At 36.5% G+C, this 25,857-nt stretch overlaps 3 protein-coding genes across 12 annotated transcripts; 1 reads left to right on the top strand and 2 right to left on the bottom strand.

Annotated features, from left to right (window-relative positions):
- Nucleotides 1-261: 261 nt before the first annotated feature.
- On the bottom strand, nucleotides 262-11,126 carry LOC104102236 (zinc finger protein BRUTUS-like). Of its 2 annotated transcripts, none has more exons than XM_009609902.4 (14): nucleotides 10,373-11,126; nucleotides 8,761-8,970; nucleotides 7,290-7,484; nucleotides 6,769-7,133; nucleotides 5,580-5,808; nucleotides 5,080-5,248; nucleotides 3,811-4,986; nucleotides 3,508-3,685; nucleotides 3,194-3,409; nucleotides 2,986-3,123; nucleotides 2,092-2,326; nucleotides 1,910-1,969; nucleotides 1,266-1,337; nucleotides 262-710 (listed from the first exon to the last, which is right to left on the bottom strand). In XM_009609902.4, exons 1-14 carry the CDS (start codon nucleotides 10,670-10,672, stop codon nucleotides 546-548), a joined length of 3,708 nt encoding a protein of 1,235 aa, XP_009608197.1. In that variant the 5' UTR covers nucleotides 10,673-11,126; the 3' UTR covers nucleotides 262-545. The 2 variants fall into 2 exon arrangements, with proteins under 2 accessions (XP_009608197.1, XP_009608198.1); XM_009609903.4 differs by having other exon boundaries at nucleotides 3,508-3,679.
- A 1,187-nt stretch (nucleotides 11,127-12,313) lies between these two features.
- Nucleotides 12,314-23,447, bottom strand: LOC104102235 (uncharacterized). 9 transcript variants are annotated; one of them, XM_009609898.4, is made up of 13 exons: nucleotides 23,304-23,447; nucleotides 19,128-19,284; nucleotides 18,844-18,998; nucleotides 17,768-17,932; nucleotides 16,734-16,955; nucleotides 16,473-16,550; nucleotides 15,370-15,698; nucleotides 15,183-15,293; nucleotides 14,615-15,102; nucleotides 13,473-13,641; nucleotides 13,070-13,315; nucleotides 12,835-12,969; nucleotides 12,314-12,668 (listed from the first exon to the last, which is right to left on the bottom strand). In XM_009609898.4, the coding sequence occupies exons 3-13, from the start codon at nucleotides 18,947-18,949 to the stop codon at nucleotides 12,537-12,539; spliced, it is 2,181 nt and encodes a 726-aa protein (XP_009608193.1). In that variant the 5' UTR covers nucleotides 18,950-18,998; nucleotides 19,128-19,284; nucleotides 23,304-23,447; the 3' UTR covers nucleotides 12,314-12,536. The 9 variants fall into 9 exon arrangements, with proteins under 9 accessions (XP_009608193.1, XP_070053820.1, XP_033513564.1 ...); XM_070197719.1 differs by having other exon boundaries at nucleotides 13,070-13,309; XM_033657673.2 differs by having other exon boundaries at nucleotides 18,844-18,994.
- LOC108946183 (uncharacterized) lies at nucleotides 20,835-22,573 on the top strand. The gene is made up of 2 exons (XM_070197721.1): nucleotides 20,835-20,970; nucleotides 21,030-22,573. Exons 1-2 carry the CDS (start codon nucleotides 20,920-20,922, stop codon nucleotides 22,071-22,073), a joined length of 1,095 nt encoding a protein of 364 aa, XP_070053822.1. The 5' UTR covers nucleotides 20,835-20,919; the 3' UTR covers nucleotides 22,074-22,573.
- Nucleotides 23,448-25,857: the final 2,410 nt, after the last annotated feature.

The following is a 25,857-nucleotide window of genomic DNA, read 5'->3' as shown; positions in this document are numbered from 1 at the left end:
CGGCTACTTTTTGAGAAATTGAGATGCGTCTGAAGCCAATGCTCCAGCTCTTAAGTGGTACTCGCATTTCCCCCCACCCTCAAGTTTTTGGTAATCGAGCATCTTGTTTATATTCGGATGATTTAATACTGGTACAATGTAACCCATTTAAAGGCCTGTTTTCAGTCTATTGAAAGCAGCAAACTTGTTTAACAATGAAAAAATAGTAAAAAGAATAACATTGATTAGAGATCATTATAGCATTTGAAACAAACGCGAGAATTACTTTTGGAGTAAAAATTATCATTGCAACTTTAAACGATAACTATTGAAACAAATTTATAGACTATACATTAGGTATATTACAGTCTCTCTAAGGCTCTGAACTTAAGCTGGTAATAGATCCAATAGCTGTTAACAAAACAGCTGCATGATAATATCCATTCCCTGAGAACTATGGCCTCCTCCTTGCCTACTAATATCGACACTAGGGGAAAAAGCTTAGTCGTCTGTACATTATTTACAGGTGCAAAAACTCATCGAACAGTAGAGAGAGTGCTCATTCCTCACTCCTCACTCCTCACTCCTCCACCATTTGAGGTAGGGCAGTCGGAATATGTCGCAGGCGCTTTAACGACTCTGGTGTTGTAAGATCCGCAGGACCCACACTTATGATATAACCAATGGAAGCGCGCCCTGCTTTTCTGTTCACAGTCATTGCAAAGAATATCCTGAATTTGAAATATCATCATATTAGATGGAAGATTAAGGAAAAATACAGATACACCACCAAAGTATGATCACGCTATACAAATTCTAACATAGCACCTAGTACCAAATTAATTAATGTCCTAATTAGAACAATTACCTAGCAGATCATCAAAATTAAGTACTATCTTTTATGATTTCTGCCACAATGACTACATTACTGATGTCGAGATCGAGACAGCTAGAAGACTCATAACAACTGCAGCAACAACAGCATCCATTTCTAGTAGAAAACAACTTCACTACTCTGGTTGCCAGTCTCTTCCGTTCATCCTAAACCTTTTTAAGCTTTACAGAGTAAACGGACGGAATAACTTGAAAAGATGACGAAATTATCATGGTATATATGTTTTCCATCTCACCAACATGCCAAAAATTAATGCTATATGTGTTCTCCATCCATCAACAATTTTTAATCTTTTAACAGCCAACAATTTCTGATCGTTGTGGTACCAAAGATACCAATGCAAGTGCAGAAATGAAAGTAAAATGCACAGAAAAGTTAATTAAGGCAAAACCTGCCAACGATTCTGGTACTCCTCTGGAAGAACCTCATTAGCCAGCAGCGCATCGAGCATTCCAAAATAAACCTGGCAAGTGTAATATTTACAGAAACTTTAGGGTACCACTCAAAATGAGCACTTAAAGTATCAAAATCTCTGAGAAGTCTGTAGCACCATATACCCTCAAGGACAACTTTATGAGTTGCAACAGCTAAATGAATAGGACCATTCTTCCCCCCCCCCCCCCCCACAACAAGGAGGCACCTGAACTACCCTCCCAGGAAAGTCAAGAACAAGGAAAAGGAGAAATAGATACAATGAGAGAGGCCCCTCCCACAAATCAAAAATATAATAATTGAATTTTAAAAAGTTGGAAACTCTTCATAACTGCTGTGTAATTAAATGTCAAAAAGTGATCATAAAAACTAGGACTACATGTCACTCGACAAAGAACAAAAAACGTCACAAATTTATATGAAAGTATTGCTTATGGGGGAACATGGGGGCAAAAAAAGGAAAGAGAGGGATGGGGTTTCTCTCGCTTTTGGCATAGCAGCTTCACCATCTTTTGTGCTTGAAGGCAGCAGCAGACAAAATTTTAAGCGCAGAGTGCAGCCTAAAAGAATTAATATAAAAGGAGATCACTAGGAAATTCTTACCGCCATATTACCCATGGATTTGCTGCATATCGGACAAACGTAGTTACTGCAAGCATATGCCTGGTAGAGAGAGTATGGTTAAAATTTTAGTGAGCTTAAATCAAATAAATCAGTTCCTCAAAATTCTTTAGAAGTCAAAGGATATATATGTCAGAGCACAAAGTACAAGATAGATTTTTCACCTGAAAGCAAGCTGAGTGCATGTAATGCCCACAACGCAGAGGTCTAACTGTAGCACTTGAAGTAAACAAAAACTCACAGCAGATGGGACAATTTATTTCTAAAGCCTTCTCCAAACACTTGTGCTCTTTCAAACTTATTCCCAGACAACAATTGCATTTCATGCAATGATAAAAATCAATTCCGAGACCATTTCCAACACGACACAAGTTGCAAGAGGGGCAGTGATATACCGGCCTGATACAGAAAATAGGCATTCAGTAGAGGAAAACTGCCTATTCTCACACAAGTTTCACAGAGAAATGAAAAATTCAATCTCATTTTTCGCTCGAGAGAGTGGAAAAGATGTTGTTAGGGTAGTTTGGTTCACATACTAATTATTGTTGGAATTATAATGTCATGATTGTATATGCATAGAATAATATTGAAGGTATTTTTATGCGGTGAATAATAATGTAGGTATTGGGTAACTAATAATACATAGAATGTTAGGATGGAATTACTTACTTTAAGAGCATTTGGGTCTTTAAATAGCTCATATTTTTATTGCTAATACATGTATCCTTATTCCTCTTTCTATCACGCATAAATTAATAACTCCCGCATAACTTACTGCAGATATTATATAGTACTACCAACCAAAAAATGCATTAATTGTGCAGGGATCATATGTTTCTTAATGACATATGTAAGAGAAAAAACGTATCATCAGGTGATATTGTCAAAAACTACTATGGATCTAAGGTCATTAGCTGACATAAAAAAGACCATGTCATTCTTCATCCAGTAATTCAAGTACACTTAAATGATGCACTCAAATGGATAAACACGCAAAGTAGGATGTAAACAACACATTTATGTCAAACTCTAACAAGAAGCTAAGTTGACTCGTCTACCTCTCATCGTCAAAGAATTTGCATATACTGCAAAAGTACTTTGACATGGAAAATCCATTGCATGAGGGTGTCGTGCAGCTAGGTCCAATTGCTTGAACTTTCAAACAACGCATGCACATCATCTCTACTGTTGCTTTCCTGAAAAAAAGGTAGACATGAGATGTAAAGAACCCAACTGCAACCTAAGGTATTTCTAGCTAAGGTTTACCTGTCCATTGAATGGTCGCTCACTTCATCATGGCAGAATCTGCATGTAAACAATTTTCCACAGCAAGCTGCACGAAGTTTGCAGTTTCTTTTGTAGTGCTCACATCCAAAAATCTGCTTCTCTGGATCTCGAAAGGACGGTGAACACCCAACATCTTCACTACAAGAAACTTCTTCTGTTGATGCTTGTGATTTCTGCTGGGAGGCTATCCAACGGCTGAGTACATAGAAAAGTCATCAAGATGCGGTTTACTGTTTATTTATGTACAGATTTTGCAACAGATAAAAAGAGCAAAAAGAAGCACTAAGACAAACCTAGTCATCAGATTTTGAATTAAATAAGATTTCCTTCTTGGATCAAGAGTTGAATCCCTGTTAACTTTTCTAATCTCCGACTCAAGTTCTGTTTGATTCATACGGAAAATGTCTTTCCAGCCGGGTTTGAACATATGGTCACTCTGGTCCAAGCCTTCATGAGAATCAGCAACTGAACCTAGTATTTTTTAAGGAACAAATGTTACCTCCATTGAATGCATTAACGGTCAAGCCATAAATTAAGCTCTAAACTGCAGTTCCAAGAGCAAGATACACAGAAATAAGTGAGGGCATAGCATTAACCTCTGTTTGTATTGCTAGTTTGCAAGGCTTCAGGCTGTGCAGATAATTCAGGAGTTCGTCTCCAACACTCGTTGAGCCATTCGCTGAACATGGTGTTTTTAGTAGCCTGCTTTAATGTGTCCATCATCTTATTCTGCTCATCCTGAGTAAGAGCAGAAGTTACCCAGGGCAACATTGATTGAAGTACTTCAGCTCCTGTGCTTCCAATTATACGACCAACAATGATGTCTTGCTCCTCCACAGAGAAATGTTTGCCAAACAGTGGCCACAACTCAAGTTCTTCTCTAAATATATGTTGATCCAGGCTTACTCTGATTGATTTACACATTCCTTGAACCTTTGTGGCAAGCTCATTGTATTTCCTTATGTGATCCCTATCACTTAAGCCCATAGAGTCATCCTTCAGCCCTTCATGAAGCTTCGAAAGATCATTGAGGGCAGATGAAATGTCTTCAAACAATTTTTCCTCCTGCTTATGGTCTAAGGTATAGGAGTGAGACACATTGTGGAGTGCTTCTTTAGATTCAAGTGCAGGGAAAACGATTTCATCCTCAGCATTGCTGTGGGCTCTGTACAAACCCCAAAGCAACCGGAATCTTCCAATGAACTGCCGAAGAAAAGCTTCATGACAGTCACTAAGCTTACTAGATTCAACATCAAGATACTCCAAATCTTTTCGTATCGCCTTATGAAATTTGAATATTGTGTCAATAGGATGCACTTTATGGTTGGGTTGAGAAGAGGTACAATCTGTCTCCCATATAAAGAGGCTTGAATCAAGAGAAGGAGCGGTCGAGCTGAAGGTCAGTGAACGAAGAGATTTTGGAGTGGATATAGTAGTTCGTCCCAGATTATTATCACTGACTCCCAATCCTGGGACACAGCATGACTGATCATTGCAAGATATATTACAAGCATTTACACCCTTAGATGAGTCCGATGTATTTTCTTTTGTGCAAATTACGGCAAGGTTTCTTTTGGATGGCCTCTTAGAATCATCAGTATTGACTGAGAGTAAACATAGACAAGGTGCTCGAATATAAGATTCTTCAATGTCAGTAAATCTTTTAACAGGGCAGCAACCAGTGACACTAGAAGACAAACATACACCATCGGTACGTCCTTTACATGCCCAACCAACAAATAGGGTTACCAAAGCAGAATCATGTGCTGAAGCTGCAAGGGCAGAATTCAATTCCATAATTCAGTAAAAACACAGAACTGCTGGCATATCAACTGCTCTAGCAACAAAACTATTCGGCTGAATACCTGCCAGCTGCAAATTTTTTAAGAAATTTCTGGCTTCATCTTCAGACAGTGATCCAACTAGCCAGGGTAAGACTCGCTCTATCAACTTCAATGGCATTAAACACAAGCTTTGGTACAACAGTTTCCTCTGTCTGTCCGGGGTAAAATGCTTTCGAGCAAGCGGAAGAACCTGGAGATGGAGGACAAGACAAATATGCTTTAGCTTTGAAGGACATTTTTGCAGACATGGGTAGAAGTCATGCAATAGCTCTTAACAAAATTATACTAGAAAGTAGGTGTGAGTCCAAGAGAAATCCATCAAACAGTAAGCAGATCAAATTCTGGAGCTTATTGAACCAACAGAGACAGTTCATACTTTTGGGACTTGCACCTCGCAAGTTTATTCACCTTTGGCCATAGTAACGTACAATGAGACACATAATAACTCTTTTTATCAGTAATGAGACACATAATAATTTTAATAATTTCAGCAAGAACAATAAATTTATAATGAATCCCACCTGAACTTCTTCATTGTAAAAGTGCCGTTTGATTGTCTCAATAATTAAGTCGGCTTGCGAACATAATTTGGAGAAAAACTCAGCAGCTGAAATGGAACTGATTTCTGTGCTTTGAATGCTCTCAATCAGACAACGAAGCTCATTAAATTGACTTTCTTCTTCAGCATGCTCTTGGAAAAAGGAGAGTCCTCCATCTACAGCAGGAAATATGACCTTGTCCTCGGCAACACTGCCATAAGGTAAATCTAAAGGTTAAAGTTTCAGTTTGAAACAGGAACATAAAGCCCGCTTTTGATGTTGTGGATGTGAATTCTTATGTCAGCAACAGTAATTGCCCACATTACAGTTTCTAACATTAAGCACAATTAATAGTGCGGGATATATAACTCAAGTAGAATGCTATGCAGCTGTCGGACAGGCTCCAAAATGTCAGAGAGGAGCAAGATTAGCTCCATTAACTTATTCAAAAGAAAAAGGTCAAAAAGAATTACTTTACCAGTATCTGGCAACCACCTTATTTTTTTTATTCTTGTTTTGCAACTAATGAATTGTGCTTTCACTTTTTTTTTGGGATAAATAACTAAAGATCTTTAATATTTAACAATCTGTTAAGAAACTTTCACAAATCAGCAATTTTCTTGTCCCACTACCTCAGTAATATAGCATACAGAAGACATCCAAAGGGCAGTTTGTGATCAGCATCTAAACTCTTTTAAGACTATTGCAGAGACACATCAACCATCAGTTTGACCCATTATACAAGTAAAATTTATGTCTTCATAGGCAACAAACAATTTCTTTTCTTTCCCAAAAGCTCTACTTTTCAGTCATAAAAAATAATAAACCATATCAGAATTTCATGACTAAATCCATTCAAGGAGAGTGTCAATGATATAGTTGCTTCAAGAAGCAACAAATAGGTGATCTGGTATAAGCCAAAAAGTATAGAAAAAGAGAGAAGTCAGTTTGCAGCATATATGATTTGACGAAATAGAGATCATCATGAAAGGACCAGAAAACTCATCTATTACATATCTATGCCTTTTCATTAAAAAGAGATTAAAATAAAAACGACAGCATGGAATACATAGAATCTTCAGTGAAATTTTAAAATTGCCTTTTTAATTTCATAATCTTTGTCGAATTTCTATATTTTAACTAATGAAACAAACTTTTCATAGACCAATACCTGTGAAATATGCAGACTTCAGCAATAAACTGAAGTTTTGCATAGAAAGGTGCCAAATTAGAAAATTCTCCAGCTAACTCAATTCTTCTAGCCTCTGCTGCTATCTCATCTAGCTCTCTCTTAATAGCATTATGCCAATGCAATACTTCATCTATTGGGTTTCCACGATCAGTATCACAAGTATCACCTTTTAGCCCGAATTTCCTTTTCCCAGTGCTGGATGATTCACACGCACACTTTACCTTTCCTGACGCACAAGAGACTGTGACGGAGTTGAAATCCATAGAACATTCCAGCTCAGCATCGATATCATGCCCACTAACTGCAGTGACACACTTTCCACCTTCCATCCAGGTGAAAATTACCTTCAAAAGAAAGAAGCATAGCAAACAACACTTTTAGAGGGACAATTAGAGAAAGACAAACGCGCGCGCGCACGCACACACACAGAGCAAAAATGTGGTTAGCATCTACACATTAACACACACAAACGCGCGCAAAAATAAAAAAGAAAAAAAAACCTGCTGGAGAAGCTTCTCTTTTGGAATAATCATAGACAAGCACTTCTGCATATTCTTGAGCTCATCAGGAGATATAGAAGATGAAAGCCAAGGAAGGAACTTTTTCATCATATTGACAGGAATGCTACAAAGGAACTGCCAAACAAGTGATGCCTGCTCATCATTTGAGAACTTCTCAATGAGCAAAGGAAATACCTGTAAGGAACATTAGTTTGAGTCAACAAACATGTAAACTATATGGATTTTCAAGGTTGCTTCTGATTTAATGAGATCAAAACTGACATCACATAGGACACAAGAACTATGCTACTTTGAAATCCAAAAGGACCTAATAACCCAACGACTGACCAGTCATGTTACACAAGCTAGGCTTGGTGTACTCTAGGGAAAACCCAACCCTTCTGTAAGCAACCAAGCAATGAAAAAACAAGATGAAACTAGGCTAACCAGTCAACAATGTCATCAATCCTCTCAGGCCAGTGACATGTCAAAAGAGTAACAGTCCCACACAAAACATACATATCTACCTGTTCTGAGAAGCAACAAAGTTCACTATCTGCAAACTTGACTTAATTAAGTGCAACGAAGCAATTTAAGGCATATCAGTGGAGAACAATACAGATCTCGTACGAAGTTTAGTAACTCTAAGTGTAAAAGGAAGCACATAGAGAGATGTTCATCCAAGTTCAGACTTGATATAGTAATACAACTGTTCTATGAATTTGTCTTAATAAAAATCTTTTTAGATGGAAAAATTCAAAGAAATAAACTAATAAGCTCATGACGAAAAGTCCACAGCAGGAGATCTATTTGAAACCTCAACAAATATCAGGCAACTATGACAATAAATAGGTACTCCACCCTTTTTGTTTGTCTGTCTTGTTGTTCATCTTCACCGGTCAAAATGGAGACTTGGAATACCAAATTTGTACCATATGGAATATTTAAGGAGATCTTTTTCACCTCAACTTACTTTTAAGACTGAGGGGAAAACCAACAATAAAAGGAGTATAGAATTGGTGTAGGTTATGCATGGGTTGCCCCAACTCCAACTCATTTTGAAAATGAGTTGTGCCCTTGTGCTGATGATCCGCTAGTTGATTCAAAATTTAGGTGACCAACCCTATTAAACTACTGCTGAAACCGGTCAGGTATCCAAAACACCAGCACAAGACAAGCCATCACACTTCCGAAGGCTACACAAGTTGGGATTTGCCTTCTTTATGGTAGAATTCTGATAACTACGATTGCTTCTCCGCTCAAGTCATCTCACGGCTAATACAGATTAGGACATTGAAGAAATTGCATACTAGGAGAGGAGTAAATATACTGTAACATCACTCACAGAAAAACAAATATAGTTTCTGATTTTGGAACAAATAGCAGGTGTAACAACTGACAACAGAGAAGGTCCATGAAAGATGTGGAATCCTTAAACATGAAACTCAAGCAATGTTTCCTAGGAGAATACCTGTTCTTCCTCTTTCGACATGTGCTGACAAACAGAAGTTTGCAATGCCCCAGTACAAGATGCCAGCTCTCGTGGAAAACTTTCATAGTTATGCTTCTCAGAATTTAAGAGCTCAAAAAGGTGGTCGAAAAGATCACTTTCACCTTTATGCTCTAAGGAGTATGTCTGTGCTACATTCTTCACACGTATATCGAGAGCTGGAAAGATCACCTGCAATTGTTATAATCATGCTATCATTTGTAGCAAAGGCACACACGAGGAGACATTTATAAAAGTAGAACAAACTATGAAACTAAGAAACATGCCAACTGCAATATTATGAAAACTAAAGTTTCAACAGCTTATCAGGCATGACAAAAGAAATTCAATCATCCACGGTAGTCTTTTTTTATAATCTAGAATGATTTCTTCACAAGTTACACCAAGATGATGTCAACTTTACAAAGAAGTATGCCATTAAGTATCCAGAAAATCACCCAACTGTCTATAGAAAATGGAACATTTACTCCAGAAGTACAGTTGAAACAAAAGACCTCGTTCAATTTTTATGTTGGTCTTCCTACTCGTTCAAAAGTCTTCATTTTCTTTCTTGCCAAATGATCCAAAATGCACAAAGAGTGTTGTCTTCCAAAATCGCGTCCTTCCTAGTCTCTATTCTCTCTTCCCTCCAATTTTCCATAACTTCCCCTACTTCTTTTAGAATGTACAAGCCATATTAAACAAAGACTACAAATGACCAGACAAATACTTTGGAAATTAAACAGTATGGGGTGAGTGTCATATAGATGGAATCTACATATCTAAACAGGACTTTGACATTAACCTCAAATATACCAAGCCAATATTGCTTAATCTTTTTCAAAAAAAAAGAATCGAACAGACTACCAAATGGAAGTACAAGACGTCCACAAAATTGGCAATAACTAGCACCAAGGTCCACTATTTTAACCATTAGAACCATCATGGCATGCAACATATAAACCAGGTCAATCTATCTCAACAAGATGTCAACCCTTAATTTTCAGTAGAAGAAGTATGGATTTTATATTCTAATTGCCATATTGGCCTGATAAAGGGATTGCTTAAATGTAAAAACAGTCTGTTGGGCTTGTTGAAGATTCTTTTCCTCATGAAACAAGGTACAACATACTTAGCATTAGCTATAATCAGATTGCTCAAAAAAGAAATTTCATGAAAATGCAGCTAAGACCGTCATAAGAAGTGCCAAGAATTAACATCATCTCATATCTAAACAGTTCATTCGGGAAATGGAGTGAGAAGTATTGATTACATTAAGATGATAGTGTTTGCCAAATACAAAACAGAATAGACATTAATAGACAAACACGTAACCAAATCACTAGTCATAGGGAGACGCATAGAGCAGGGCAACAAATAACATGAAGCTCTCTAAAAATTCAACAGCAACAAGAAGCACACCATCGGAAAATGAAAAGAGCTTACAACAACTAGCAAGTAGCTTAATATAATGACTTAATTTGCAATTCCGTATACAGAAAAGACAATGTCACAGGCTTCAACTACGTTTGAGCAGCGAAAAAAATTAAATGCTATTGGAACTGACAAAAAAATAGAGATGTTAAAGTCGGACCTCATCCTCAGCATGGGAATGGTGCTTGTAAACTGATCTAAGAAAACGGTAACGCTTGAGCAACGGCTGTATGTCGGCCAATTGTCCAGTAGCATACGCTAACGCCGAACGGTGAAGTGCGTCAAGCTCCAGCCGAATTGCCTTGTGAAAGAAGAGAAAAAACAGAATAGGAGAATCCTGCTTGCTACTCTCCTTGTCCAAAACTCCGTTGGAGGACGAGGTAGAAGAATCCACGGCATTGACTGCACCACCACATAAAACCGCTACTCCTCCACCTCCTTCTCTTCCCTGAGCCGCCATTCTCCACAGTTCCTAACCCTAATTCCTTCAAAATCCTCGACAATTCTCTGTCTCTCTACGTCTAAATGTGCAAAAAAATGACTCTTTCTGCTTTCTCTTGTTAACCTTATCGTCCTCCGCAGGAAGGAAAAAAAAGAAGCAACAAAACACACACACACACACTAAATTTTCTCTCTTCTCTTTCTGTGTGAATTCAGAGATTCTGTTGCAAGTTAGTTTTCTACTACGGAAGAAATTTGCATCCTTTTCCAGAAATCTCTACGTGCTTGACTATATGTGCATATATATACGTAGTTAATTTTTGTTAATCTATATACGTAGTTAATTACTTACTATAAATATTTGTACACATAAATAAGAATAGAATTAGATGGAGATTACATATACTATTATTTATGATAAATAATATTAGGAGTAATGGAATTAGATGGAGATTTGGTTCGACGGCGAAAGGAAGGATTCCTAGTTGTGGATGAGAACTGGTGGAGTACTTTTCAGTAGAGTTGACCGGGACCCACGTGGCGAAAGATATAGCCACGTTGGTTTTACTTTGTTTGAAATAATGGCGTTTAAAGGTTAAAAAGGAGGGCTGATTTGTCGTTTGTGGCAGGCCCGCGGATAATACGCACAAAATAAGAAAAGTATTATGTCATGAAAAAAGACAAGTACAGAAATATGTGTGGATGAGGAACAAAAAAGCTTTTTAATGGATGAGATTTTATTGTTGATTACTTTTATTTTAATTAGGGAATATACTTTAGCAGTTTTTGAGGTTTGTTTACTGTTAATTGAATCATTTTAAACCATTTGACCTTAAATTTTGCAGAGGTGAGAGCACTCGTCAGTCCGGAGAAAGTAAATGCATTTATGGTTGTTTTCACGACTAGAATTCATGCAGGGTCCGGAGAAGAGTCGCACCTATAAAAACAATCACGGCTCGAATCCATGCAGGGTCCGGAGAAGGGTCACACCCATAAAAGGTGTGATGTAGACAGTCTACTCTAATACAAATATTAGTAGTTATTTCTCGAACTCACGAGCTATAAGTTATATAGAGACAACTTTACCAACTTTCTTTTATTTTGTGTTTTTAGTTGGTTTATTAATTTTCTCTTTAAAGTTGTCGTTAGCAAACGACAAAATTAACCAACGACAATATATAAAGAAATTCGAACAAACAAAACTTTCCATTTGGTCTGAAGAATGCATCTCATTTACCAAATGTATTCAACTCTCTTGGTCCCAAAACTGCCCAACCAACTGGGTTATTAACTGGCGAAATACGAAACTGGTAAATTACTATATAAAAAAAAGTGCCCCAAATTATATTAACCAAAATTGGAATCGATATAAGTCAGCAGTCCACTTAAATTACTAATAATGGGCTTCCGGATTCAAGAGACTAGAAGGACAAGCAATATCCGTTCTTTTAATCTCTTTTATACTCTGAATTGAAAATAACACTTCTGTCTTTGGAAAAATTAATTTATAATATGTAAAGCACGCAAAAAGCTTGTGCAGAGTGTGTGGAACGGAATAGAATCACCTACTAACCTGTGTCTAAACAAAGTTAGACATTCGCTATACACGTTCTCAAATATTAAAACTTGTCGAAAACGCATACGATACTTGTGCACCTAATTAGAAAGAAAGAATCAAAGTTGTCCCTTTCACAATCAATGCGTTTACACTTTTCCGATTAAATTATACATAAACACATTAAGAAAGAAACAAAATAAAATTAGAGTTCGATTAAAGAACAAGAAAAGGAATCCTATTAGAATAACCGTAATGTACATGTAAAGATTGACCAGCCCCAAAGAGAAAGGATTTACAAGCTCGCATTCTGGTACTGGAAGTTTCTTTATTCCTTCTTCACTATAATTCTAGTCACCAGACCAAGAGCAACGGTTCTTCCAGATGACCTGAGGGAGACCCTTCCGAGAGCTTTACAATTAGAATGCTCGTCGATGCAAACCATTCCTTGCAAAACCACCTAAACCATCACAAACAAGCTTATCGAAATGAGTTATCTTTTTACTGCTAATGAGCCAATTTTCAACCTACACATGGAGGCGAAGCGTATTAGCTGGCTCACCTCACCCAAAGAAAAAGAAAAAGAAATACACAAAATAAACATGATAGTTGGTTTTGTCAAAAACCTCAATGATAGCATTCTGCTTTGCCAGAAGACATCGAGGTGATTTCTTGGTCTCCTTTCCGGTCTTTGGATCAATCAATGACAAAATCCTCACAACTCGTGCAGCCTCTTTAACGTGGTGTACAAGAAACTCCAACTGCATAGTTGTAGATATCAAGTTCTCTATATTTATTAACTATACATAAGACATGGCACGGAAATCTCTGAAATTTTTCACAGCTATCAATGAATGGTACCTGAGAGCCAATTAAAATTGGAATGGAATTGTCCAGGATGAGAACCTTCAGTTCCAAATGATTTGCAACTGGAACAGGAAATTCAGGGTGGCACAAGACACCCCCCGCCATCACGTGATTTGCATCAATACCTTGTAGGTTGATAGTGACACTGTCTCCTGCTTTTGCACTGTTACAAACCTGAGAATCACGTTCCAAAGAACGCACCGTTGCCATTTCTCTTGATGGCATAAGTAAAACCTGGACCTGTTCACAATTCGGTGTTAAATGCATAGATATTAGTCTACCAAATCAAAACAAATTTGCAGACATAAACCATTAGGTAAGAAATGACTCCCAAAAGCATCTGTTACATAGAGAAAGAAAGGGTACAAGAAAGGAATTCTTTAGTAGTCTCCAGTACCTCATTTCCAGTTTGAAGAGCTCCCCTCTCCAACTTACCGCATATTGACACTTGTCCTTGAGACTGTGCCCTTACAACATCACATATCGGCAATAAGAATGGCTTCGAATAATCTCTTTGAGGAAGTTGGAGAGAGTCTATTGCATCCAATAGGCAAGGACCTTGGAACCTGCAAGTTTTAAGAGTCATGTTCATACTTCATGAGTTTGTCAAGAATCAAGACAACAAGGGTACCTCAACTAATTTGTGTTAAACCAACTAAATTTTTTCGATAAGCCAATATCAGTCAACTGCACCTCAATCCCAAATTAATTGGATTCAGACAATTGAATCCTCCATTTCCATTCCGCTCTATTCAAGTCTATTTCATTTCAATAATAAATAATATATGAAGCAGATTGGAGCTTCTTAAAATTAAAAGTTCTCTAAATCTCAAACTTATCTATATAGGGATAAAGTTTTCTGACCAAATAGCACACTCTTGAAAAACATTAATCTAATGTAAGCACAATACAACTATTATCCAAAAAAAATGTAAGCACAATACAAATAAGCATTAATCTCAACTAGTTGATATTGCCTAAATGGATCTATTATTTTCAATGTATTCTTTTCTTAGCTAAATCGGCACTGATTCTAGAGATTGTAGGTTCTTTAAGACAATTTCCCTCGTCATTTTATGTCTGCCTCATCCCTTTCATCATCTGCAATCAACATATTGCGCGACCTACTAACTGGTGAACATGGAGGTCTATGCAGGATATGGTGAATAATCTCACGCGACATTCTATCATTTTGTTCTCTATGTGTGCTCTTTGTTGAAAGTGTCATCTGTAATCTGTATATATCTACAAAATTCATCTTGTGGATTATGTTGGATTTTAGAGGTCCAATATTCACTTCCATATACATTGTAGAACTACAATTACTAAGCACAATTTAACTCATTGCACAGTCTTCATCTTAACAAGTAAATTAGACCTTTAGGTTATTTATGTCTAGGAAGACTTTCGCTATTTTAAATTTCAGCTACCTGTTATCTAGTAAGGTTGTGCTTTCGTAGACCCACACACCCGAACCACAAAAACTGGGGGTGGGGGGGGGGGGGGGGGGGGAAGGAGGATGTTGGCTAGTAAGCTAACCAGGATGACAACCGTGCTTCTGATGGACCTGTCACCAAATTTTGGTTTTCCATGGCACTTACGGGAATCCATACTACTGAAGAATCTTTAAACTTACAAGCACGGAGAAATGTGCCTAATTGTTTCTTAATTGCATTAAATCGTTCTTTGGAGTATCCCGCTGCGTCCATTTTGTTAACAGCAATTATAATCTGATCCACCCCAAAGCTTTTGATAAGTTGTGCATGCTCCCTCGTCTGACCTCCAGTAGCATCAATACCTGCTTCAAATGCACCTACTGAAGCATCAATTACAAGAATTGCTGCATCTGCTTGTGTTGCCCCTGATATCATATTTGGGACAAAGTCCCTGTGACCTGGAGAATCAAGCAGAACAACACGGTAACATTTTGTGTTAAAGTAAGCAACGCCCACTGTCATAGTTATTCCCCTCTCTCTTTCTTCAGCACTCTCATCCAATGCCCAAGCATAAGCAAACGGCCCTTTTCCCTGATTAAATAGACAATAGACTTGTCAATAACCTTGTAAAGATTTGAAAGTATCATACAAAAAGGATGAAGAATATTCACTCGTAGCTTGGCCTCTTTTTCATATTTGTGCATTTCTTTCTGGGAAATCCGCCCCAAAAGGTGTAGCAACCTTCCTGACAGTGTTGACTTCCCAGAATCCACATGGCCAACCTACATATTGAAAATTTTGCAACTAAAAAGCAGTGTAATATATATTAAATCAAGAAAATGTAAATGAAGGACTTACAATTGCAAGATTTAACTGGTTGAAGTTATCTTCTTTTTGAGGAGGCTGTACACCTTTCTGAGGCTTATTCTTTGAGCTTGATGTTGCACTGTCACTCTTTCTAGTATCCACACTGCGAGGCTTTGATGATATAGACATATCGTTCAAGTTGCTTGTAACACCATCATTTCCCCTAGTTTTCGAGGAAGAATCACTATCCTTCAAATCATCTTTTGCTAATGATGTGTATGAGCTTGGATGCCCTTCAGCAGCCAAATCTTTTTTAACTTCAGTACTTAGTTGTTTGTTATTTGATGGGACATTTAACTGTAAGACCTTGTCAGTATCAGCTGAAAGGAGAGCAAGAAAGCAAATAAAAGATGTCAAACTCTCCAAAAAATAAAGGATATAAAACGCATAAGAAAACAGTTACACAACCTAGTATTCAATACAAACCTAGAAAAGGGTATTCGTGAACCCCAACCTAAGTTAGACAGGGAAAAGAAAAGGGGAAAAAAGGTTTCATGAAAAGCACTAAATTATCAATTCCACAGATATATCTAAATGAATTCTAAGACTTATATTGGGTTTACAAGAAATTTAGGCTAATCATACTGAGTTTATTTGCAAACCACTAGAAAAACTTAAAATGCCATGTATTTACTCACTCTTCCAAGGAGAAGAGTAAGAGGATAGTGGTGGACAAAAAAATACGGAGCATTTTGTGCAACCTGGAGGGAAGGAGCAGTAAATAATTGAAAAAACATGATTCACATCACTGTCCAGTTGCAATTCAGAGGGAACAACCAGACACCTTTGCTCCCTCACATAAATTCTCAAAAAAGAGAGATATCTTTTCGACTAGGAGGTCACTTGTAGGGAACCCTCCATCAAGGCTCCATCTTCGTCAACTAGGCCAATGGAATAATGGTTGATGCATTAATTCACTGATTGTAGGTATTTTCTTTTCAATTTCTAATTTATATTTGCAGTTAACTAAAGCGAGTGCAACCTCCGCCATTGACTCCACGGACTTCAATTCTAGAAGCACTCTTGCCCTAACAAGAGAACACCTTAAGGAAATAGGATGCAAGATAATTGAATCAGAAGCATGTATAGAGTACCTTTGGGACGTAATCTGGATGGTATTATTCCACTCAGTACTGAATCATCTGGAGACTGGGGGTCAAACTTGAAAGGTACTGCACCATCATTAGCATATGTGAGAAAATGAATTAAAAGCAAAGATCGCCAAATACCGAACAGAGATAGAAGTACCATAATGTAGCAAACACAATTTTTCAAGCAAAGGGGAGGAAAAAAAAAAAAGGAAGTGCACAATTTATGCCTATAGACTGGCATCCTGGGCTGGAGCATGTGCAGACCTATATCAATCTTGCAATGGCTTTGAGAGCAAAAAGCTGTGTGTAAATCATGAAAATGTCCACACATATTTCCAGGCTTGTAGAGGTTAAAGCAGTCTTCAGTCTTAAAAGAGTAATTCTGTGCTTCAAAATTTACAGCCTTTTTTGGTTTCTGAAGCAGCAGCGATGCAAACAGAGACTTCGCCATTACAGATGCTCCAGAATCTTTACATATGCCACCAACTGCATGGGAACCATCTACTCTATGAAGCAGCAAGCAGGACACACATGAAACAACAAGCAAAACAGATAAAACCTATATATAATGATGTAAAAATTGGTATTTTGTCCATATAAGATAGGGACCCTTGATAACCTGTAAAATAGGCAGACCAAGAACAGAGTGGAAAATGCCCAAAACCTTCAAATAAGAATTTCTCTGTAGAAGGTAGATAAATAAAGCATGAAATAACATTAAGAGATGGACTACCCATGTAATACTTCCATTTCCCTAGCCTCCAAAGAAAATGGTTTCTCATGTTCTGTAATATGCTTTGGTGCATAGAGCATGTAAGCAAAGCAGTTCACATGTTTACTAAATGGTAACAAATTTCATAGAGACAGCATACAAGTGCAGCAGTAGCTATAAATAAACCATGAAATAACATCAAGCAGAATGCGACCAAAGGACTACCCACAGGAACAGTTCCTCTTCCCAGCCCCAAAAAGAAAATGTTTTCTCATGCCCTGGCCCAAAATGCTAGTATTCATAAGTGTTACTATAGGGTAGTACCAAATTTCACAAAGAACATATATAGACCAGCAGACAAGTTAGCTATAAGGAAAGCATGAAATAACATCAAGGAGAATTGTAACCAATCCCATGGAAACAGATAAACAGTTCCCCTCTCACTGGCGCCCCCAAAAGAAAATATTTTGTAATGAAGATGGAAAATACACTTAGCAAAGCTGTATATAAGTGTGCTAAGCATAGTATCAAATTTCACAGAGGCACACATATATAGACACTGAGGACAGGTTCATGAGTTGCTAACCTGCATTTTCTTTGCTGCCGGCACAATTTTTGACCAATGGATGACGAAGCACTCCACATATATCACATGCATTCATAGTATCTTCATTATCAAAAGTGCAAATGGGACAACGCCAAACGCCAGCGTTATCCAACTCCTGTTTTGACCTTGTTTCTGGTGGCGTACCTGTAGCAAATTATTAAAACACATATTGGTGGCGTACCTGTAGCAAATCCTAAGATCATGGTATTCAACCATAAACATTTAACCATGCAAAGAAGAAATCTCATTGATATTTCCTGTGTTCTCTCATGTAACACAGTCTAACTGGCTGAGAACTTAATGGTTAAGCTGATTTATTTGTTATACTGATAAGCATAGAAGAAATTAGAGTACTAGTTTAAACTGATTTAATTGTTATACCGATAAGCATAGAAGAAATTATAGTACTAGTTGCAAGCTTAGTGTTGTGAGGAAAACATTGCATTAAGGACCTCAATATAAATGGTCAGGAAGTTGCATAGGATATCATTATCCGTAGAAGAGTATCAAAAATTTTGGGATGTTCCAGCATGGGAAAAAAAAATTGAGACGCAGGGGATGCAACTTTTTGAGAGTCCTCCAAGAAGTTAAGCAATCATATCTGAAGCCTGGAAATAGTTTAGAGTAACTTTTTAAGTACTTTTATCCTTCTACTAATCCCAGTGAGTAGTACAGAGCAGCCCCACGGAACAACTACATGTTCTTCACCAACCTACTTCAAGAGACATAGTCAACAACGGAATGATAACACATTGATGGTGGCTGTAACAGTTCAGAGAAAAATAACACAATACAGCAAGTCATTGCAGTTTAATGGACAATACTATGAATTTCTACCTTGCAGAAATGAGTTTGGAAGTAAATAAAATACTTCTATTCAAGTATGGCATCGACAGGGGTAAGTCAGCATTACAAAAAGTAATCTCAGTATGATTAATGCCTTCTGCTATTCTTGTTAGTTAAGGGCTTGAGGGGAGATGGAGTGGAATTATGCAACCTCGAGGTCTTAAGCATTGGGAATCTCTCAAGCTCCCTAGAAAGGCTGAGGTACTCACCATCTTCCTCTGCATAACCGCACCCATCATCACAGTCATAACCATAATCTTCATAGTCATCAAAATCTTCCTCGTAATTAACTCCATAATTTACCTTACGAGGCATGGTGATCGTTCAGCTATGCCTAAACATCATGTACTTGAATGGTCGCTGTCTTGATAAATCAAAAACCAGATTATCAAAGTTGTGACATAAATGTGTAATCCCAGCAATTCCAACAGTAAAACAGAACAAAATTTTCCTTTATCACGCTGAAATAAAGTTGAATAAGAATGTAATTTACCTTGAAGATGATGATTTCATTTGGAAAACATCTCCTAACTGATTAAAGCACCAGGAAATCCTATCCCGATCCGTGCAGAAAATCCATAAAATCCATGCAGAAGCCAGGAAGACCTTCTCTGATTGTGCTGAGTGTGGGAGAAGAAGATTAAAGTTTCCTGTCCAACCAAAGAAGTGACTACATTGGAGAAAAAATTAAATTAAGTTTATTCATAAAGTTCATCCTATCTCCGCTCAACAAGTGACTCAGCTTTTCAATCCGTTGAAACAAGATCTCGGAAGTAAGATTAAAGAATTATGAATTCCAATAAATTTGCTTTGCAGGTTGATTTTAATGGATAAACAATGTCATATACAAGATATATCTGCCAGTTTCTGTGTTTATCCTCAGTATGTATATGGATGTCCATACGACATGTCTCCTTTTACTGTTTGTTTCAATTCCTTGGAAGAGCCGTGAAGTTTAAAAATAGAGTTGACTAAGAGCCCCAATATAGTAGAATCCACCTAGCTTGTCACCTTAGTAGTTACAAAAGTATAAGACCCAATGGCCACTAGCACACTAGAAACATGAAAAACTTAAGGGGATAGTTAATACCACCATTGTTGCAAAGCACGATATCCAGAGGATTGTTATCCCACATCCAGTGTGGGATAGTTAATACCACCATTGTGTTAGCTAAAACCCATAAAAACAAACATGGGATAAATACAATCCCAAATTCTATCACAGGATTATAGTCCTAATCCCGATAATCAAACTAGTGTTTAATATGTCAGAAAATATCTTCCGGAAAATAAGTAAGTCACTTTCTGAAAAATATTCCTGTGTTTGGTTTCAACGACAACAAACCCAGTACAGTCCCACACGTGTTTTGTTAGTGAACAGAAAATATTTCAGTGTTAAAAAATTTGATAGTGCTTTGATGAAAACTTTTAGTATTAAGGGGTTGATCAACCGTTTGTTGTGTCAAGACCGTAAAACTTTGTCTAGCCAATACAAGATGTAAGATTGTCCCTAAAAGACATAATTAGGTCAATGTATTTATTTTCCAGTAATGAAATAGTAATATACTGAATAACAAGAATACACAATGCAGGGGTACTATAGGCCAGATAAGTGAACCCGAGTGATATGCCATTATCTGTAACAAAATAGTAGTACTTTGAGCTTCCAAAGTAGTACATTGATATTAAAGTGTTAAAGAAGTGCCAAGTCAGGATAAAAGTTTTAGCATTCATAGTTTAGTCCTACTTTTTATGTTATTTTCATTAGTTACCCCACTAGCTAGTTCACGCTTTTATACTCTGTTAGGACTCATTGTAGAACATAACCTGAATGAAAAATTGATTATCATTTTCTCTGCATTTTCTTTCTTTTTAATTTTTGCTTTCTATTTTCATAGCGATTCCAACGTGGGATTCGTTACAATTGGCATCAAAGCCGACGATTCTCGACCCCAATTCCGTGACCATGTTCAACAAGGGTTATATCAACCACCGCAAGTCTTGGCTCCGCAACCATGGTTGATTTCCATTTTTATGGTTCACCAAATTCATACGGTTATGAGTATTACCATGCGTATTCACATCCTTACCTGTATCAGGTTCCATGTGTTTATCAGGTTGACAGCACCAATCCGGGGTGTTATTTGGTTCAATTTGTTGATGGTTCAGTGGTGTCGATGAGCGCCTCGGCACTAGACGACCTGCTGAAGTTTAGCTATGATAATTTTGAGACCAACGAAGCAACTCCAGGGAAGGTGATTCATACAGTTCATTTTTCTTCTGTGATGGATTCATTTGGCTCTTTTTCTTTCGAAACCCTAGGCCCCAAATCAGAGGTTCTGTGATGGATTCATTTGGCTCTTTTTCTTTCGAAACCCTAGGCCCCAAATCAGAGAACTCTGATCTCACAACATTTTCTCTACCCTCTCGATACTCTAAGCACAAAAGAGGTGCCACCGGCGGCAAGAAGAAAGCTCGGAGGAAGAAGCGCAAATATGAGCTTGGTCGACAATCTGCTACTGCCAAGCTTTCGAGAAAAAAGAGGGCCAGGCGAGTTCATGTACAAGTTAGCAATAGTGAATGGGCGACCAAGTTTACTGTTGGCAGGGAAATACTGAAAGAGGAAATGGTGGAGGAAGGAAATGGAGAAATCGAGGTTCAGGTGTTCGATAAAATTTCTCAAAGGGATGAAATCTATATGACGGATAAGCAAGAGGATGATAGTGTTGGGAATAAGTCGCTGGAGGTTGAAGAAGATTTTGAAAGTAGTGGAGGTGTCTCTATTGCCCTTGATGTTGCATGTGAATGGGAGAGGATTTATGCACTAATTTGTATTGACTATAAGGCTCATTTGGTCCACATCAACGGTGATAGGGATGCAGTAGCATTGGAAGATAAGAAAAATTTGGAAAACAACGGAGATATCTTGGTTGACTTTTCTGCTATCCGGGAACAGGAGAAGGTTTATCAGCCTTTCATAGCTTCTGTTACTGAAGGACTTAATCTCTACATTGCGCAGTACCTAGTTCCTTCTTTTGATATTGTCTCTAATGCATATGATATTTCCAGTTTCATCGGTGATTTAATGAACAATTTGGTTGTGAAGGGTGATGGAAAGTGCAACTCTGAAGGTTGTTCCAAATTTCACCCGTTGATAATATCATCCCTCTTGAACTATATTTACTGTGATAGCCTTATTGAGCCTCCTCCATTAGGTATTACTTCATCTAAGTTGGTGGAAGAGGTCAATAATTTCAAGCAATTAGTTGTCAAGTTGAGTAATATGGATGAGTTTAAGGTTGATTTGATACCTAACAAATATGATAATTTTCAAGGATTGAGCTGTTGCCTGCAAAAGTTTACTAGAATCAGAACTTCTAGTAGAGACACTGTCAGGTTTGGTAGTTACAATGATCTATATGAGAGCATTTTTTACTGATAATATGTGTCTCTACGATAATTTCGACAGTCATATATGTTGTTGGTTTGATACTTGGCCAAGTGTAAAAGTTAGTAATTTTCCCCTAGCTTTGTTTGAGATTATTTTGATTGATACATATACGTATATCAAAATAGGCTGGCTGGACAAGGGGAGAGGGATATTCAACAGAATGATTGTCAGGAACTTGCTCATTGCTGGTTATAATTGTCTTATGATGTGCATTGGGACTTTTGGATCACTTGTACCTCGAACTAACATCTATGTGAAGCCACATATAATAAAGCATGTTGAGGCTCTTTTACTTGTTTTTAGTTGTTCTAGAAGAATAGATCCTTGGCGGATGATTTCGGAATCAGTTAGTGGAGATTATATGGTGAACTATCGAGCTATGTACTTTAAAGTTCCTGGTATTCTTGTAATGGCACATTTGGCATGTGTCGAGATGGCTAAGGTCGCTGATTTGATTGCTTTTGTCATTTCTGCTAGCTCCACTGATGAAGAAGATTGTTATATTGTTTTATTTGGATCTCACTTCCTTTCTGTCTTCAGAGCTCTTGGTCTTCCTAGCACTGCGATATTGATTGGTGATCTGCTCAGTAAGTTAAAAAAGAAAAATAGTTCAACTAATGCAGGTGCATCTAGCCTTGCTTCTAAGTTTCCAGGAGATTGCAAGTTTCACCCAGCAGATACAAAGGATGAGTTGCATGAATTCTTATGGTCTTTTAAAGAGCAACTGCTCTCAATACCTTATTGGCATAATCAGCGACCATGTCTAATGGCTCAAAACGTCGATATAGCTGACTTCATTTCAGAAAAATGTGCACTCCTCTGTGGTTATAATTGTAAATTGTAGCATGTCTATGAGTCAGCTGGTTCACATAACAGGTGGGGGAGATTTTCATTTATCAAGGATCAAATTTCTCAAGGATCCAGACAAAAGTTTTGGTTACAAATATGATGCCTCACTTTATTATGAAATGTCATTAGAAGAAGAGTTAGTTTTTGTGCGTCAGTTCAATGCTTGGAAGGTAAAAATGATAGTAAGTAAAATTCAAATTAAAAGAAAAGAAGCCGAACTGCGTAACAAGAAATTAGGAAGAAACACACATAATTGACAGCATAAAATTACTCAATTTGAAGAGGGAAATCAAGTAATAGTTTGGGTTCAGACCTTTGATAAAACAAGGCAGTGAGCGGAGGATAAAGAATTTCGAATCGTAAGCTTACCGCTGTCAACTCCGGCCAAGAAGAAGAATCGGAACAGTGTCGAGAGGTGTGATTTTGCTGTAATCCCTGGACAAACCTTTCTTGCTTCCTTTCTTTTTCTTTTCAATTTGTGAAATTCCCTAAATACGGAACTATATATATGCAAAGAAAAGGTACAAATATGCCTTATACCATAAAAAATTGAGCATATTTGTAGTTGTTAATATTTTATCTCAAGAATACCCTTATCGTCACATAATTAGTCCATATATGTCCTTATAGTCACACAGTTAGCCCATATATACTTTTTTTAAAATGGATTCCATCCAAACTAATTAGCTCTTTCGTTAATTATATTAAAGTGTATTACAAATACTATTTCCTTTTTAGTACTTTTTTTATTTACCTTTCTCTTTTCTTTCTTCTTTTCTTTCTTTTCTTCTCTTTTTTTTCCTTTTTCTTTCTCCCTTATCCGATTTACTCCATTGCTAATATCTTCTCCATTTTCGTCACTAATTTTACTTGACAAAACTCATGAATTCCAATTACTAACAAAATTATCCCATAAGAATATTTTAATAGATCATATATTTGTCAATTTTTTAATATTTACTAAACATGTATTTAGTTATAAAAAATTCAACAAAGTAAAATTGAAATAATATTTATGTAACAAAAAACCCGAAAAAATCCAACAAAGCCGAACCAATCCAAATCGATATAATTCACCCGGTCCATATACACCCTTAATTTACATAGTTAATAAAAAAATAGAAAATATCCAGCTGAAAAAAGACTAATAACTCAAATTTATTACACTAGAACTTGAACTCTAGGCTTTTAATCATTAAATTATCTTTCTGGAAACAATTTAAATATTTTGGTCTTTTGAGTATTGTTAAAGGTTGAGATGTTTTTATTATTTTAAAGTTTAAACCATAATTTTTGGAATAATTTAATTTCGTTTATTTAGAGGGCCCGTGAAATTGGAACTTGATTACCTTATGCGAGAATTTTTTTAGTAATTGGAATTCATGAGTTTTGTCAAGTGAAATTGGTGACGAAAATGAAGAAGACATCAGCAAGGGAGAAAATCGGATAACGGAGAAAGAAAAAGGAAAAAGGAGAAAAAAAGAAAAAAGAAGAAAGAAAAGAGAAATGCAAAGGAAAAAATGTACTAATAAAATGAAAATAGTGTTTGTAATATACTTTAATACAATTAACGAAAAAGCTAATTAGTTTGGATGGATTCCGTTTCGAAAAGGGCATATATGGGCCAACTGTGTGACTCTAAGGGCATATATGGACCAACTATGTGACGGTAAGGGTATTCTTGAGCTAAAGTATTAACGAATGACAAATGTGCTCAATTTCGTATAGTACAAGGGCATATTTGGACCTTTTCCGAAAGGAGAATAATGTAATTGGTTAACGGAATTGCACTTTTGGACCTTTGGTTTCTAAGTTATTAGCAAATGTTGATCTTGTTGCTTATAATAGTTGCCTAAGCATATTTAGCCTTTAATCTATATCTATCTATCTATTTTCTATATTATTATCTATCTATACTATATTAAAAGCACGAAGGCCTTAGCGAAATGTCGTTCGTATTTTCTACCCTTTAGAACGTATTTTACATTGGATAAAATTGTAAAATCCAAAAACCTTTCCTAATATTTAAGATTTCTAGATCAAAGAAATTTTTTCTAATATAATTTAGTGTGTATCTTCTCCTAATAATGATATAAAATATTAAGACAATCAAAGAATACAAAAACAAGCAGGAGGAAAGTTTTTTGTTAGTTTCCAACATGGAAACTTCACGATTTTGTGTAATATATTTGTTCCTTGTCATCGTTTAATCAAAAGGACCAATTTTACCTTTTTATTTTCCTTTCATATGATTTATTTGTTGTTTTTAAAATTTAAATCATAAGTATTTTTTAAGAAGCCTGGTTATCGTGTATTTCTATTCTAAAATTTTAATACGGCATTAGGTTTTGAAATAGTAATTGTTTTTTGAAAAAATAATTTGTGATAATAAAAAATTAATTACCGTAATTTAGTTTATAGAAATACCTAAATTACCTCAATGCATATTCATGTCAAATAGTTGAAAAGGGACTTTTATTTTTTGGTAAAAAAGAAATTAATATTATTACTAAGAAAGTTTATAACATAATTTAACTTTACAAAATAAGAATTAGTTACGAAATTCATAATGTAGCTGATAGGATTTTTTTATAATCTGTCACTAATTGTGTCACTGAATAAGATTAGCGATAATTTTTTGTTATTTGACTACATAATTTGTCCATCGCTAATTTTTTTTTCTTTTTGTAGTTGACTTATCTAGAATACATTTGTAACGACTCAACTTGTCGTTTTGAGTAATTATTCTCCTTTATACTATTTGAAGTCTTGAATAGCTTCATACGATGTATTATGACGTGTGTGAATCGTCGGTTTTGATTTTCAAGTATTTCGGGATTAGTTCGGAAGAATGAATTTCATGTTGGAAGCTTAAATAAAAAGGGTTGACCGGAGTTTGACTTTTATGAAAACGACCCGGGAT

This window comes from Nicotiana tomentosiformis, chromosome 3 (genome assembly GCF_000390325.3).
Source record: "Nicotiana tomentosiformis chromosome 3, ASM39032v3, whole genome shotgun sequence".
In the NCBI taxonomy this organism is placed as follows: Eukaryota; Viridiplantae; Streptophyta; class Magnoliopsida; order Solanales; family Solanaceae; genus Nicotiana; species Nicotiana tomentosiformis.
Note: the sequence above shows the minus strand (reverse complement) of the source record. Positions and strands in the feature narration are given on the sequence as shown.